This window comes from Gallus gallus, chromosome 4 (genome assembly GCF_016699485.2).
Source record: "Gallus gallus isolate bGalGal1 chromosome 4, bGalGal1.mat.broiler.GRCg7b, whole genome shotgun sequence".
Taxonomy (NCBI): Eukaryota; Metazoa; Chordata; class Aves; order Galliformes; family Phasianidae; genus Gallus; species Gallus gallus.
The window spans coordinates 37,210,911-37,226,736 of NC_052535.1; the positions used below are offsets into that span (position 1 = coordinate 37,210,911).

Sequence of the window (15,826 nt, forward strand, 5' to 3'; positions counted from 1 at the left end):
AGGCTGTGCAATGTGTAGCCCTTGCCTGCAGATCTCTCCAGAAGTAATGCTTAGGAATAAGAGTAGCTGCTCCTTTAGAAGTCAAAATACTGCCACAGTCAAACCTGTGGCTGACTTGGAGCAGAGCAAGGAGTTGCTAACATTTGATCAAGTAAATTTATCACTAAATAAAGACAATTATTCCATAACTTCCAAGTGATGCATTTAAAATTATAGACCCTTTTTCTGGCGTACTAAAAAAGACTTGCTGAAAGCTTTTGCCTCTTGCCCTAACTTGGAGGAGTCTTCTCCATAAACTCACACATAGGTGACAAAGCATGAACTGTTTTGAGTGATCTGATTCCTTTCCCTTATTGGCAAAATGACGCTGCCAAACACCATGGACTTGTTTCACGTGCTCTCGTGTGGATGCATGTCAGTGCACAAAGCACGTGTGCATACAAAGCATGTAGCAAGGTCACTTTTTTTACACATTTACCAAGAGTATTTCAAAGCTTAACCTGCATGTGAATAGAAGTCGACCTACCTTTGTCCCTTCTTTTTATAGGGTTTCCCTGGTCCTCGAGGAGAAAAGGGTGAAATAGGAGAAAAGGGAGAAAAGGTGACCGCAGTGTTATTAACTGTTGCTTGGTTCCTTGGCCCAGTCAGCTCTGCTGTCTTTATTCCATAAATCATCCCATTAAACCTGATCTTTGTTTTCCCTGTGTGCCAAAAGGCAGCTCACAGATGCACACTAAACAAAATCCCGTGTTAGAAAGATCATGAAAATTTATGCACAGAACGAGTGCTACCAATGAGTGCCAAAGCACAGCTTGTTCTTAGGCTCACTTTCTCCATTCATCCTACACTTGTTGAAAGTCCTTGTCAGCCTGAAACTTTTAATGCAGACATCACTGAAGTGAGTAATTTTGGTAGTAATTTCATACAGGAGACTCAGAGCCTCAGCAGTATTTCAGTGTAACTGCTGACCCCAGTGCACTGTGCCTGCACGCGCTGCCTGTCCCATACCAAGTGGCAAAGGAGGGGAACTGTGCTAATCTTTACTATTGGCAGTGGCTTATTTACAGTTAAGAGAAGTACTCAGTGATGCTTGTGGACTGATATTAAATCTTACACTACATTTCTGGTAAACCGAACAGACAGTGTGGGTAACAGAAGAGGCCCGATGTCATTTTCACTGTCCAGAGTGGTGTGAAAATTTGTTCGGTAAAATGCAATGTAGGACCAGAAGTGTGTAAAAAAAGTCTCTCTTCAAACAAGTTGAGACTAGCTAATTTCTAGTTAGATAACTTCAAATTGAAATGTAAAAATTATTATCATGACACTGTTGAGAGTGATGCTTGGTTTTCATTGACATGCCTTGATAGGCGAGTAGCCCATTACCTCAGTTTTGAGTATAAATCCTAGGCCAGTGTTTTTTGTTTTAGCCTGTCAACAGCTCAACAGTTAAACTATGTCAGTGTTTGCATTATAGTGCCTGCTTAACTTGGCTGTAAAAAAAAAAAAAAAAATCTAGCTCCCATTACTTCTATAAAATTACAGTCCAGGAGCGCTTAGCACAAAAATATTTGTACAATTGGTTCTATATTTTCAAGCTTTATGAATAGAAGTCTATTATTTATTAAAAATCATTTCTTATGTACTACGTTCTGCTTCAGTAAAGAGGTTTTAGAGAGCTACCAAAAAGAGAATGGTGGTTCAAATTCCACATTCAACTTTTCTACTGCCAAAAAGGAAGAGGATTTAAGAAAAGATGTTATGTGCGTAGGGCAGGAAGGGAGCCCTAATCCCAAAAGTGCAGTTGTCTCTTGATATAAGGGTTGTCAGAAGAGTGCTGAGGTATCACCAGGATGGCTGGGAAGACATCGTCCTATTCCCTGTGCCTCCTGTACTGCCACAGCTCTGCATGTGGGGCTGCAAAGATGATGAGGGGCCTGGACCATCTCCCTTATGAGAAAAGGCTGAGACCTGGGATTTTTCAGCCTGGAGAAGACTGAAAGGGGATCTTATCAATGCTTATTAATATCTAAAGATATCAAGTGGATGGGGCAGGACTCTTTTCAGTGCGGCCCAGCAACAGGCTAAGAGGCAACGGGCACAAAGTGGAACGTAAGAAGTTCCATATGGACACAAGGAAGAACTTCCTTATGGTAAGAGTGACAGAGCACAGGCTGACAGGCTGCCCAGACATGTTCTGGAGTCTCCTTTTCTGGAGATATTCAAGACCCATCTAGATGCTTTCCTGTGTGACCTGCTGTAGGAAAACTGCTTTAACACGGGGTTGGTTGGACTCTATGATCTCCAGAAGTCTTTTTCAACCCCAACAATTCTGTGACTGGAGACTGTGCCAGCATGCCAGCCATAGCTGTTTTACAGAAGTGCCACAAACTGGTGTTTCTATAGGCAGTGAGGAAGGACAGGAAAGAAACAATTTTTTTTTCTTATTCATCTGCATGACTTTTCATGCTCCATATTTCTGATGGAGCTCTATAGGTCTTGGTAAGAACATTATGTACTTGAGGAGAGCACAGTCCGTGGGAAAACTGGTCAAGTCCTCAGGAACTCAGACTACTCTATGCACGTATGAGTACTGTGTTGGTTCAAATAGGATCACAGGTTTGCCTTGCAAAGCTTCAAGTATAACTAGTCACCTGCTGACTTATAACACAGCAAGTTAATGAAACAGAGGTCCTAAAGACATAAAGGAGTTAGAAATCAAACTGTACTATCTGTTCTTATAATCATTTTTGAAGTATGTCTATGCTCTGTGCTTACATCTACTCACAGTAAACATATCTGTCTTGCAGTGAGCACAAACAAAGTGAGATTTGACCCTGAAGCTGTTAAGATTCTGTGCTATAATGCCACACTTCTAGGTTTAACATGAAAACCCAGCCAACTTGTGCTTTTTATATATCACAGCCTTACAATTTGGTACAGAAGGGTAATGTTTGGTTTTTTTTTTTTTTCTAAGTATCATCCTGAAACTTTTTGGCACACAGAAAAGATAAACAAGGAACTTTGCCTATCACGTCACAACTGCAATGTGTTTTGTTCACAGAAAAGATATTTTTTCATTTGAATGTGTCAAGTATGCTACGATGCTGAATGAATAATGTGCTTTCCTTTCTATTTAAACAAGTTACAGTGAATTATTTTTTTATTTGTGTAAAAAAAAAAAAATGCTTTTTCTGTCTGTGAATGAATTAAGACTTTCTATGCTGGTGTGGTACTAGTTAGATGTCTGTTTACTATGCTTCACCAAAACCCATCTGTCTTTCCAAAGGGGCATTCCTTCCTTCTCCTTCTATCTTCATCCCCCATAATTCCCCTGTCTTTTTTACCCTTTTCCTCACAAATTAAATCCTCCCAATAGCCACAACCTCGCTTGCTGGTTCTCCAATGTCATACTAATTTTCCTATGACTATTTTTTCCTGTTCCTTTGTGATATTCCTGATTCACTCATCCTTCCTATCCCATTTTTTACAGTCGCAGCCCAATTTGTTTGTTTCTTTTTTTTTCTTTTTTTAACTGAACCTTTTTTGATTTTGATGAATTTGAGAGCAAGCCTGAAACTCATTTACCATTGTGATCAACTGGTGTGAAATCAATTAGAAAATGAACTCTCCAAACATCTTATACTGCTTGAAGGTGAGGTCATTTATGCAGGTAGCTGTATTGAAGGGATCAACTCATTCCATGAGTAATTAAAGCACTGGAAGTTTTACATTTAAAAAGAAAATTTAGTTCAAAATCAAAGGACTTATACAGTAAAATGAGTAGATGAAATGCTCTCTGCTGTTGAAAGAACATTTAAATAGAAGTTAAATAAAGATTATTTAAATATTAGGCTGTTTAAATAAAGGCACTCTAATGATCCCTTTTAACTAGTTTGTGGTCTCAAGACATTATGAACTCTTTGAAAGTGCCACGGAACCTTTCCATCAAGCAGTTTGGGTGCTTTGATTCCTCTAACAGGGTTTGAAATAAAGGATCCCATTGTATTTAGAGTGACAGGAGCGCACCCTTGATGATGGCAGCGGGTTTCCGTGGATATAGCTAACAATGGGATTTGTCCCAAACTCTTACCAGAGTGCAGGAGGTCAATTCAGCAAAGGATGCACCAGGCCGAGTTTACCCTCTATGTGACATCGTAGCCCTTGACAGAATTCTGCCAGAGACTGACCATACCATCCCTTCTGAAGTTTCAGAGAAACTATGACAGTGTCCTCCACTCTTGCAAAGCTACTTTTGACCCATGACAAATCTCTGAAGAAGCTGACGAATCTATGTGCACTTCAGAACCGTCATTTAGAGCAAATAGGAAACCTCTCATTTTGGACTGCGGAGTGGGGGGATTTGCAGATTCACCTCTATCTGAAAAGATCAGTGATTTCAAGCCCTGTTCTAGGATTCAAAGCATTCATGATATTGACAGGAAATGTCAACAACGCAAACTAATACCAACTGATTGCAGTTCTTGCTTGTGATCATATAATTTATTTTTCCACATAATGCACCAACCAAACCAGAACACAGTGGTAAGTGTCCTTTCAGCTCTCCATTGGCTTAAAAAGAAAAACTCAAACTTTTCAACCAATCTATCTTTATTTTTTTTCCAAAAGAATGAAACATGTTTTGTCCAAACCATTGTATCCACAGGGGGAAAAGGGAAAGAAAGGCAAAAAGGGGCCTAAAGGGGAGAAAGGAGAACAGGGTGCTCCTGGATTAGATGCACCTTGCCCATTGGTACGTCTCGCTTGTGTATTGGATGACTGATCATCCTGCTGTAGATTGATGGAATAAGAAATGAGGGGAGAGGAACAAGCACCACCTAGTGTGTCACCTGTTGCACTTGTTAATGCAGCATTATCTCAAAATTCACAAATTAGGGAACAGAGTTGGTTTTTCAACCTCCGAATTTGGTTTAAAGCATCAGAGTTAAGGCCTTCAAGCAAGGTTTGGTTGTTTTTTTTCATTATTTTCTGCTGAATGTTGGAAAAGAATGAAATTCAGTGTGGGCCAGAGTCCCTGACCCCATAGGTTAAAACTGCACCACTGCTGTGAGCTTGCTCCTCTTGCCTTTCTGTTGTTATTTGTTTGCTCCAACTAAGTCAATACCGAAGGCATTTCCTTGACAGTAACGTTGCAAGTTAATCTTTACAAACAGGGATTCCGTGGAATTAAGGGGGAAAAAGGGGAGCCAGGCCAGCCTGGCCTGGATGGGCTGGATGCCCCTTGCCAATTGGTACAGTATTTCTCTTTCCTACCAACCCTGCATGTGGCTCCTTTGTTTGTAGTCAGCCGTTCTCAATGTAAAGTAATGTATTTCTGAGCTGACTTTACATTACTCACATAACGCATGCATGTGCATGAATAAACCAGCTGCTTTGGTGATCGTAACCATAAAGAAAGAGCACACTATCCTCCTGATGCCTCAGACCTAACTCTCAGCAGTTTGCTCCCACATCACATGGCAATTTATAAGTTTGCATCCTTCCTACATTTTCCCTGAGAATTGTTTGTTATTTTCCTCCCAAAATGCCTACTGCCTTACTGACCCTGAACCCAAGTCTTTGTAGAACCCCAGCACAATCACCACTTCTAATCAAGTCTGATGACTTCTGTCTGCACTGGCTCAGTTTTAAAACCCTAGCCCACCCAAGAGCTACTCCGCACCCTGGACTTCCTTTCAAATCCGTGTTGTTGAGGGTGCATGTTTTCAGGATTTGGCCAAAATGAGTTTTATATAAAGAATCAGAAAAAATATTATTTCTGGAAACCAGGTCATAGGTTTCCAGTAAGCAAAGCTGGAGCCTGACCTCTCAGACCTTACACAAGCAGTAACTTTGGTGTCTGGTCTGTTCATCAAATAGTATTTAACTAGATTTGGAAAGGAAAAGTTTACCTGAAGTTTGTAAGAAGATAACGGTCTGCTGCCCAAACCCTCACTGTCTTTGTTATTTAATGTCTCCAATTTAATGGTCTTACCCTTGAAACTTACCTTCCTGCAATACACACAACACTTCCCACTCTATGTTAGCATGAATTCAAGTTCCCACCTATACTAAAATTCTACTCGTTGACCCTCTCCCTTGTACCAATCTGGCAACACTGATTTAATGGCAAAGTAAGTTTAAATTATTTTCCATTTAAAAATTAAACAAACAGACAAGCAGTCCTACATACACATTTTCTAAAGAAGCAGGGAAGAATTTTTTTTAATTGTTCATGGTGAAATTTGATTTGCATGTTCTGATACTGTTTGTTGGTTAAGCACGGTTCTCTAAGATGAATGTTAAATCAAGTAAATTTTCTTTCAACTATACCTCTTCTAATTTAAGGTCAATGAATTTTAATCTTAAATACATAGCCTCTAAGATTAGTCCATGCTCCATTTTGTTTGCTTCCACTTAATGGTAACCATATCTCATATATTTTGTTGGGGATAATCAAGCATGCCTTTGTAATTTAAAATTGTTTCTGTCTCTTTATTATCATTTATATCTGGAGGCTCACTAACAGTTGGTGATGAATGAAAATATATTTCATTTATAGGTCCTTACCATAATAAGCTGCTAAGCAAGCAGCATAATTTCTTGCTTTAGGCAGCAAGCCATTCCCATCAGATTACATGGATGCACATTCAAAAATTCTCATTAATCATTATCTTTGTGTGCAGATCCACGTAGGAAGCATTATAATTCTTTATTCTAAAAAAATGTCAAGACCTGAACTTTTTGCTGTTCGTGTATCGTTTATTAATGTGATATTTGCTCCTAATTCTGTATATATAACTCTTCGATGGGTAAGCTCTATATAGCTATTTGAGCTGGAATTAGTTCTATGAAAACCTGTGTTATCAAGGTCAAAAATTGGTCTGATCTTGGTGGGTGCATAGAAATGTGTGAAAGTAGGGTGGTGACAGAAAAGAAATGGCATGACATTCACTAGCACCAACGCTAGCGTTCTCCTCTGCTGTGTCATTCAGGACTGTTCAGACTTCAAGATTTTGCTGCTACATTCAAAAGCTAAGACTGAAAGTGAACAGAACAGATCATTGCTGAATTTGAGTCCTTGCTATCTCATCGCTGAAATAACTTTGTAGTAGGGGCCCAGAAAAAGCAATACCCTCCAGATAAAAGTGATAATGGTTTTTGCTCATTGATCTTGTACATTCAGCTGTAGATTGTTGTGAATGACAGATCATATTTAAAATAATAAGTTGCTCTGACAGCAATAGAAAAGTGATTGAAGTGTTCTTGCAATTAGATAAATGGTAAAAAAAATTATTTAGAAAAAAGCATCTTTATGTCAGAGAGGCATGGATGTATTTACAGGATAAACCACCCCTCTTGTGGCTTTTTCTTTGCCTTGAGAACAGTAGAGATGAAATTAGGAAGCGGTAGCTACCTGTTTGATAAAAATACAAAGCTGCTCCAACTGTTCTAACAGATATAGGCAGAAAAACTGTGCTATCAAACCTAACTGCACTCTTTTTATTTTTCCCCTCCCATGGAAACAGGGTCCTGATGGATTACCAATGCCTGGCTGTTGGCAAAAGGTAGGATGGGTAGAACTGTTCTCCCCAGGGCAGCATGTCCTTGGCACACAGTCACACTGAGCAATACTTCAGAGTCTCTTAGACATCTCAACATATGTAGCGATGCAAAATAAGGCCTCTCCACAACAGTAGTTGATGCAATGAGGTTGCAATGTATAGAGAAGTAGTATCTCATTGAGGCAGTATTTTAGAAACAGCTGCTATTAGATTTCTGGGAAGTCTGAAACGTTTCTGTATGAAGAGTCGCACACCCTTTAGTTTCAGCACGACTGCTGCTTCCAATTCTTTATAAAAGCTTATGCATTAGGGTATTTTTATCAAACATTTACTTTGCTCTATTACAGTACTGTTTTTCAGGGAAATCTTAGAAGAACAGTGCATCCTGCCATGAATATATTCTCCTGTTTGTTATGTTTCATATTAATGATAATTGTGTAATTAGTAATATTACTTTTACACTAATGTTGGTGGCAGCATTTTTTTAGTGCAGCTTTAACTTAGACAGTGCTAGTTTTAAAAAGAGAGTATTCTGAGTGAAGATGTAGATGGAACAATACATGGGAAAAAATAAAAAACAAGGTCAAAGTGAAATCCTGGCTGCATTTATCACTGAAGAATCTCTGGTGCTACTCTTAAAATTCTGCCATGTCTATGTATTTGAAATAGAAATCAGAAATACTGGTTTACTAACCTGATCAATCTGTGTCTCTTTTTGTCTCTGCAGTGATGAATCTAACCTTACGAGCATGAAGTTGTGTATATAGTGCTCCACTTTTTGTATTTATAGTTTCAAATGGAAAATTTGATTTTACAAGTCTGAGAGATGTTTACATGTAGCTGCTTCTACTTGTTTGCAATAGTCCATGTGTACATCTTTTTTTCACTTACATCTGCAGTTAGATGATATATAACTGCAGGACAAACCTGCAAGATTCTCTCTCTAGAGATATCTATGCAGCAATCAATAACATAAATCTGATTACTTCTGTAAATTCTTATATTTTGGCTTGTGGACCTGCATGGACAATGAGTGCCATGAACTAGTTTACAAGAAATTGTGACCAAATAAGAGCTAAATGCTATGAAGTGTACTGTACCAGCTGCCATTGGAGTTTACTGACTTGGCTTCCATGTCCATCTTAAATGCTTCACTGATTCATGCCACTACATCTGCTTCTACAGACTAAAAGCATGAGTTTGTGTGCCAAACCTGCTTGTTGTGTGATCACGTCACATGCTAAATGGCTGCTCACGGTGACCTTTGATTCCAGCTTCTGAATTGTTTCCTTTTGTCGTCTCAAGGGAGTCACACCATGGCTTATTGCTAAAAAGAGATAAAGCAGAGGAGGATAGAAAGAGGCCTTGAATTTTTGGGGAACACAGTTCCGGCTGCAGGTGGTTGGCCTCCAGCCTTGTGGGTCCCGCCTGTCAATCAGCATCGGTTTGCCTTGCACTGCTCACAGTCATGAAGACATTCATGATAGGCCCTGTCGAGTGCTTAATCGAGGAGGAGGGAAGTTTGAAGAAGAAGCCAGGCTTCTCTGTGGGTTGTTTGGAAAGGTTACAGAGATGCTGCGGGGATCGCCTGAGACCAGAAGCTTCTCAGCCTTACTCAAGGATTGGCACAGTCTGTGCTGCGTTTGTTGTATCTGGGGACTGCTGAAGGAAGAAGCATCCTTGAGACAGGGACGAATCGGAAGATCCTCCCTGGGAGGATAATAGAACTGACCAGATCTGTGCGTACCATGGTGTGGTTTTCAAGTGATGCAATTTAAATGACATAAAACTAGCTGAACTTCTCTGCAGAATTCTGGAAGCTATGGTTAGTTTTCCTGTAACAGTTGCCATGAAGGATACATTTCAATAATCTATTCAACATTTGTGGTGTTGGCATTGAAGGAAATACTTCAAGTCACACGTTCATCTTGTTTCAGTATTAACCAATTTATTTTCTTTACGATCTTTAAAGCCTTTAAATGTAAGAAAGAAAAGAGTTTATTTTTGTTTCACAGGCTGACTGACTCACCTTGTTCTTTTTCTGCTGTTGTGATGACCTTAGTGGACATTGTCACCCATAAAACGTTGGAGAGAAATAAGTCTGTGATGACTGCTGCACATGTCATCACACTGCACTGCTCCAGCTGTGGTTATTTCTCCCCTTCTGTTCAGGTGATGAAGTTTCTAGAGGTACATTGGAAGAGTTTTCCTTCTCTGTTTTTGTTTTTGTTTTTTTAATTATTATTATTAATACTAGAAATACTTAATTCATCCACATTTGTATAGTTTTTGCTTCAAGGTTTTTCTTTTCCAGTTTTGAGTCTTCATATGGTGCACTGTAGTTGGAGAGACTAGTCTGAGAGATGGTGCCATATTTGACAGATGGAAGTTCTTTTTTATACCACTTCAGTTTCTAGTAGACAGTAGGATGATCACAAACTTTTTTAGTTACTTTTCTGAGCGTTGTCTTTCATATGTAGACCAAAACTAAAATCGAGGAAGGCAGGCAGTCTCCATCCATGTGTGGGCATCTTGCCCTCTTGGAATACACATTTTTTCTTGCTCAGTCATTTCATACTTGTGAAGATGGGGACCTGCTGTAGTTGCACTTTTCGTATGGCTTTTCAATATCAGATCAATATATAGCCACTCTAATGCTGTCTTTCACTCTGCTAAAAATTTATTGCCACCTTGGTGTATCAGAGACAAGAAGAGATTTTCTTGGAGGTTGAAATCTTTCACAGATTTTTTTTTTTAAAGATTATTTTAGTGGCCTCTATCTAATAGTACCTTACCAATGATAACGAAAGTCCAACATTATTTGTGTGTATGTTTATACATAATATAATATATATATATTTACGGCTCAATCCCATCTTTCCTACATTAAGATATAAACTAATGTTCACATATATGAGGAAAAATACTTTTTTTGCTTAAATTTTCAGAAATGCAAGTATGAATCTCTTTGAGTAATTACATTAACAATAATAAAAGCCTTCACGTGTCATAGATTCATGTTAACACAGTGCTACAGCACTAATGTGAGCAAGGGACTTCCCACAGAGAGGGGCATCATGTATAAATCATGATTGATTGAGTCACCAGGTTGCTTCTGCTTGCTTAAGAAGCGTTGTCTCAAAAGAGCAGTGCTGAGGAGCAAGCTGCTCTCCTGACAAGAAGCAGCTCCTTACACCTATGCCCTGACTTGGCATGCTTTGAGCTACCTATATTACAAATGCGAAGACAAGCAGTTGCATGTTTATATAAAATATCAAATACTGGCAATCATGCATTAAGATCAGATTCATTTATATTTGAAAGGTCCCTCTGAGTATTCAAATGGAAAATAAAGTGGGATGTTTATTATTTGGCTAGACATCATTTGGCAATGCCATATTGAGAGTGTCTACAAACACAATGTACTTATTTTAAGAAATAGCAACAGAAAGAGCTATGCATTTGCATGCTGTCATTAGCACTTTGATATTTTTTAGATTTGTATATCTATATTTTTTAACTGTCCTGATAGCATCCATTTCTATATGCCTCAATAAAGCCAGCGGAACTTTGGTTCACAGTTTCTTCATTCAGGAAAGAAGCTTTATAGACTCTACTGTTAAATATTAGTAGAAACCCATTTCTCCTCATACTTATTGGCAGTGAGACCCCACTGATGAAACACTTAAGCACCTTTACTCACTTTCTTTTCTGTCCTGCAAAATGATCTCTTTCTTTAACTCCTGCAACATAGGGATAAGGAATACTGTTGTGGTTTTTCTGGTTGTTATTTTGTTTTTGTTTTCAAATAATCTAATTTAACTTTTTAAAGCCTACTGTTCATTTTCATGGGAAGTTCATTCCATATAAAAGACCACGGTGAATAGCAAATAATTTCACAGGTTAAACTACATAGATTTGATGCTATGATTTGCATAAAATTTTTGCATCTTGAAAGGTTTACTGGAAATGAAACCTGGCAGTATCTAGAAAAGTTGTGTTCAGTGCAAAAAAAAAAAAAAAAGGGGGGGAGCTGAGTTTAATATTTCATCAAGAGAAGCACCCTGTGAAGACTTGCAACATGTTTATTTTTGAAAAGCAATTGCTTTTGGTGCTAGTATATCTTTTTTCTTTTCAGGACAAAGCTGCAGCTTGAACCACCTCGTGTGTTGTATCTTTTAGTAGCATTCCTCCAAATAGATAATTATTTGCTTTGCTTAGTTTGGGACAGGAGCTGTAGTTCCTCTACCAGTCTTTTCCGTTGTAGAAATGTGTAGTGGTGTTAGCCTATGCCGTTTCTATATCCCTGACCTTTTCAGGTATGATTAGTTCCTTTTTCTTTTCAGAGTTTTCAGTATTTGTTTCATATGAAGTTTTGTAAGCATCTGTTACTCAAGTGTAGTATAACCACATTGTGCAGAAGTCCTGCTACAGAAGCAGTAAGTCTTTTAAGCACTGTATGAAATATGTCTGACATTGGTCCTTGTCTTCATATTCAAAGGTTAGTATGGGGAGCCTTTTTCGGGATGTTTTGGACACTTATTTTTTTTTTCCTTTGAGATAAAGCATGAAATTTTAACTCATGGAACAAATATACAATGTCTTTTTGATCTATATTTTTATTTATTGCTGATTTTGATGTCACGTTCTGGTACTGTATCAAGGCAGAATGACACTCTTCATCTAGCTGCTTAGATACTCTTCTTGTCTACCGTTTAAGTATTATGAACGAGTTGCAGAATAATCAAATCAGTATACCTGCACACGTGTAAAGTATTCCGCTTAAAAAGGGGTTAGTCATGTACAGTGTGGCAAGATAACTTTGGATCCATTAAGAGTTAGTTGTAGAAGCATGCATGTGGGCATTTGTTACCCAGTCATGCCAATGGAAAAGATAATGCAACGCCAATGGAAACAATGGTCCTTGTGGGAAGGTTGTGTAAGGCTGGGGGCTGTGTCAGGACCCTGGACCCAACCAGCATTTAGAGTTGCACTGATTGTTGCACAGCTGGAATTTTACGCCCGGGCTCAGCCATGCAAGGTTCTTCACTTGGCTGTGCCTCGCTTTCCCTGGCACCAGAGCAAGGAGAGTAACACATCCTTCCCTTGCAAAGACCGTATTGTGTAGTAACAAGGGGAATATTTGCAACTTTAAATACCGCTGGCTGCCTAAATCAGGCAAAACACTTTGCTCACTACTGTCAGTAAAAGCTGAGGATCCACTCTCGAATGTGATCAAGATACTAAAAGACACACAGTAGTTGACTTTCAAGTTTCCTGTTCTCTGCTACTTAACCACCTTAAATTTCATATGCAAATCTCTGTATTTTACCTAAAGTGAGACCTAAATTTTCACACTGAAGAGTGATACAGATCACTTATATCTACAGCGACAGTGGTCAAAAGATAGTCTGATTTTCTGTCATAGCAAAATAATATTCCATTTCAGTGACCAGAATCATGACTAACACCTGACTTGTTCTTTTTTTCCCTTTCTGCAACTTACTTTTATGAATCTGAATGTTGCTGTAATGTATAAATGAAGGTTTTCTTGCATCCTCTGTAATTGAAGTATTTTACATGGTGGTTGGAGTCATTAAATGATGTTGGAAACAAGTGCCTGCCACCATCATTTCTAATGGAATTTGAGAAGGATACTCCACGAAACCAGTGGAGTTTGTATTTAAAAAAAAAAAAAAGAAAGAAAGAAAAAAGAAAAAAAAAAGAGTTGGAGTGTTGTTTTACTTTTGTTCTATTTTTAAGATGCATCCAATTATCAGTGCTGCTTGGAAATGGAATTTTCTTTGGAAAACAGGGGGCCTTAACTTAACCTGGGACCGTTTGTGTTTTACTTGTTTCTATTTAAAAAGGAAATCATATGAATTTCCCAGATACCATTGGTACTTGCACACTTCTCAGAAGTATTATGAAGAGCTGGGCTGGTGGAAGGATGTTTTACATATTGTTAACATATATGTGGATATTCTTATATTATTGTACATGTTTGGGAAAATATCACACAACTTTAAAAATGTTACAAAGATGTATGTATCTGACTTTTTCCTTTGGAAAATATTATATATTTTTATTTGTATTTTTTACTTTTTTAAGTTCATCTATATGTGCAGTTATTTTTGTATTGCAAGTGGTCTCATAAATGCAGTAGAGGAGATAAAATACAATGAAAAGTAATTTGGCAAGGATTACACTGCTTTGGGTGGGGGGGGAGGGCGGGGGGATACATAGGTCAGTACCACATTATCAATCCTATAAATATTTGGAGTGTCTTAGCCCTGTAAATATGTCACAAGACCTCTTTTGATGAGTTGCGTAAAGAATTGCAAGGTTTTTAATTTGTCATTTATTACCACTTTATCGTGGCCTCTGGTCCTGACTTAATTGAACCTGATCAAACAGCATGCTTTTGTTTTTATTATTAAAATTTCTCCTTGTTGTTTTTCAGTTGTATGCTGTTTTGTTTTCCTTAGTTTTGTACTTTGGATTTTGTTTCTTGCTTGTGAGAAGTTGATCTTCAGAATTATTTTTACACTATTTATGATTTATTTTCATAATGTAAAAAGTGTGTAATTATTAAAATATCAATTCAATTATTGGTGCTGATTTGCATAGTAACAAAGTTCTTTGTGTTGCTGCAAAAAATACGCTTCGGTTTGTCCACAGTGGAAAAAGTTTGTGTTGTGTTGTGCTAATTTGCAGTTTGACATCCAGTGAGGGTTGTGTAAGTCAGTATTCACATTAGCACAAAAATCAGGGCCTTGGCAACATGTTGCATTTTTCTACAGTGCACAATAAAAGGACCACTCACCTTGCTCTCCCATTCTTAATGTACTTGTGGCACCGAGGGACACGGTTAGCGGGCACAGCAAAGATGGGTCAGTGGTTGGACTAAAGGATCTTAGAGCTTTTTTCCAGTCTTAATACTTCTATGAATATGTGTATTACTTTCAGATCACGTCTGTTTGGTCTCCTTTTCCAAACTGACTGCAAAGTTTACATACGTCCACAAAAGTTAAGTGAGGAAAAGCAAGAGCCCTGTTTTGCAAACCATAGAGCATCTCCTCGCTCTGGAAAAGCTGCAGAGGTTAAGAGTTTAAACTGCTGCTTAAGCATCGTAGGGTCCAAAGAAATAAAGCTGAAAATCACCAGTGGATCCTTTCAGTAACATTTAAGACAAAAACCAAACCTGAACTGCTGAGAAATAGATACACAAAGGGACTGTGTCACAAGCAATGGTATCCATTCGAGGATATGAAGGTCTGGTCCATTTTCTATGAATCTGCTTTGCTCAGAAAAGTTGAGGCATAAGCATTATTACAAAATGGTATATTTTCAAAAGCATCCTGTCCTCAGAGGACACATTTTTGCTGGAGTCTCTGAGCAAGGGACATTTTTGGAAGAACAAAACATTGGGCAGCAGCTGTAACCTCTTCAAAGCATTATTTAAATGTTTGGGTCTTCTAAATCTCCAAATATTTCAGACAAACAAAACACTCCCCGTTTTTTTTTTCCTTTCCTTCACCTCAAAAATGTACTCATTCTAGACTGTAAGAGAGAATGAGTACCATGGGGTTTTGACATTTCCTCTTAACTCTTGGTAATCTCTCTAAATGTATGTTAATCTTATCTAGCTCTTAGGGGTACTAAAAACAGCTCTCCTCCATTTCCCAGAGGAGGTGCTCAGTGCAAAACTTAACTTACCCAGCATCCCCAGAAGGGCTGAGAGCAGATGTTCTCTGGAGACTGCACGTAGTCCTTGCTTTTGCTGCAGTCACTCTTGGCTTTTTCTCTGTACTGGCTTCTCTTGTCAGTTTGACTTCTTGTTGTTGTTTTTCTGTAAAGGAGGGAGAGTGGTTCTTGATTCTGCTGCAGCTGTACTGTAAAGAAACAATCAAAAAGCAAGTTGGAGCTGGATGTTGGGCCCTCAAACTGCAGCGCAGCTCTGGGCCTGCCTTGTCCTGGCACTGCAGGGATGTGTTGGATGGGTTTTTTTCAGATACTTACTCTTTAAGAACTTATCCCATAATAGACCTACTTTCAGCAGCGCATGTTTAGCCTAGCATCACTTTGTTAGCAGAAGGACAACCGTTCTGGGTATTTCCAGCCTTTATTTCCTCTCTCAGTTCCATAACTGCTCTGTTTTTAACCAAGCTCTGTCTGCTGCATATGATTTATTTCCAGTGTGGTAGCAAACCACAAGCTCTGACTGCTGCTGAAGCTACCTCTCAGTAGATTTCCCATTCAGG

General features: G+C 38.5%; 1 protein-coding gene across 23 annotated transcripts in view; it reads left to right on the top strand.

Annotated features, from left to right (window-relative positions):
• Positions 1-14,392, top strand: part of COL25A1 (collagen type XXV alpha 1 chain) — a 299,717-nt gene extending 285,325 nt beyond the window's left edge. For 14 of the 23 annotated variants that reach the window (XM_040699609.2, XM_040699607.2, XM_040699612.2 and 11 more), the window contains 4 exons: positions 548-601; positions 4,664-4,750; positions 7,527-7,565; positions 8,868-14,392. In XM_040699609.2, the coding sequence (XP_040555543.1) occupies positions 548-601; positions 4,664-4,750; positions 7,527-7,565; positions 8,868-8,903 (216 nt within the window). In that variant the 3' untranslated portion in view covers positions 8,904-14,392. Of the gene's footprint in view, positions 1-547; positions 602-4,663; positions 4,751-5,171; positions 5,250-7,526; positions 7,566-8,289 lie in introns of all 23 variants that reach the window. The other 9 variants (XM_040699608.2, XM_046940767.1, XM_040699627.2 and 6 more) reach the window with 5 other exon arrangements.
• The last annotated feature ends 1,434 nt before the right edge of the window (positions 14,393-15,826 follow it).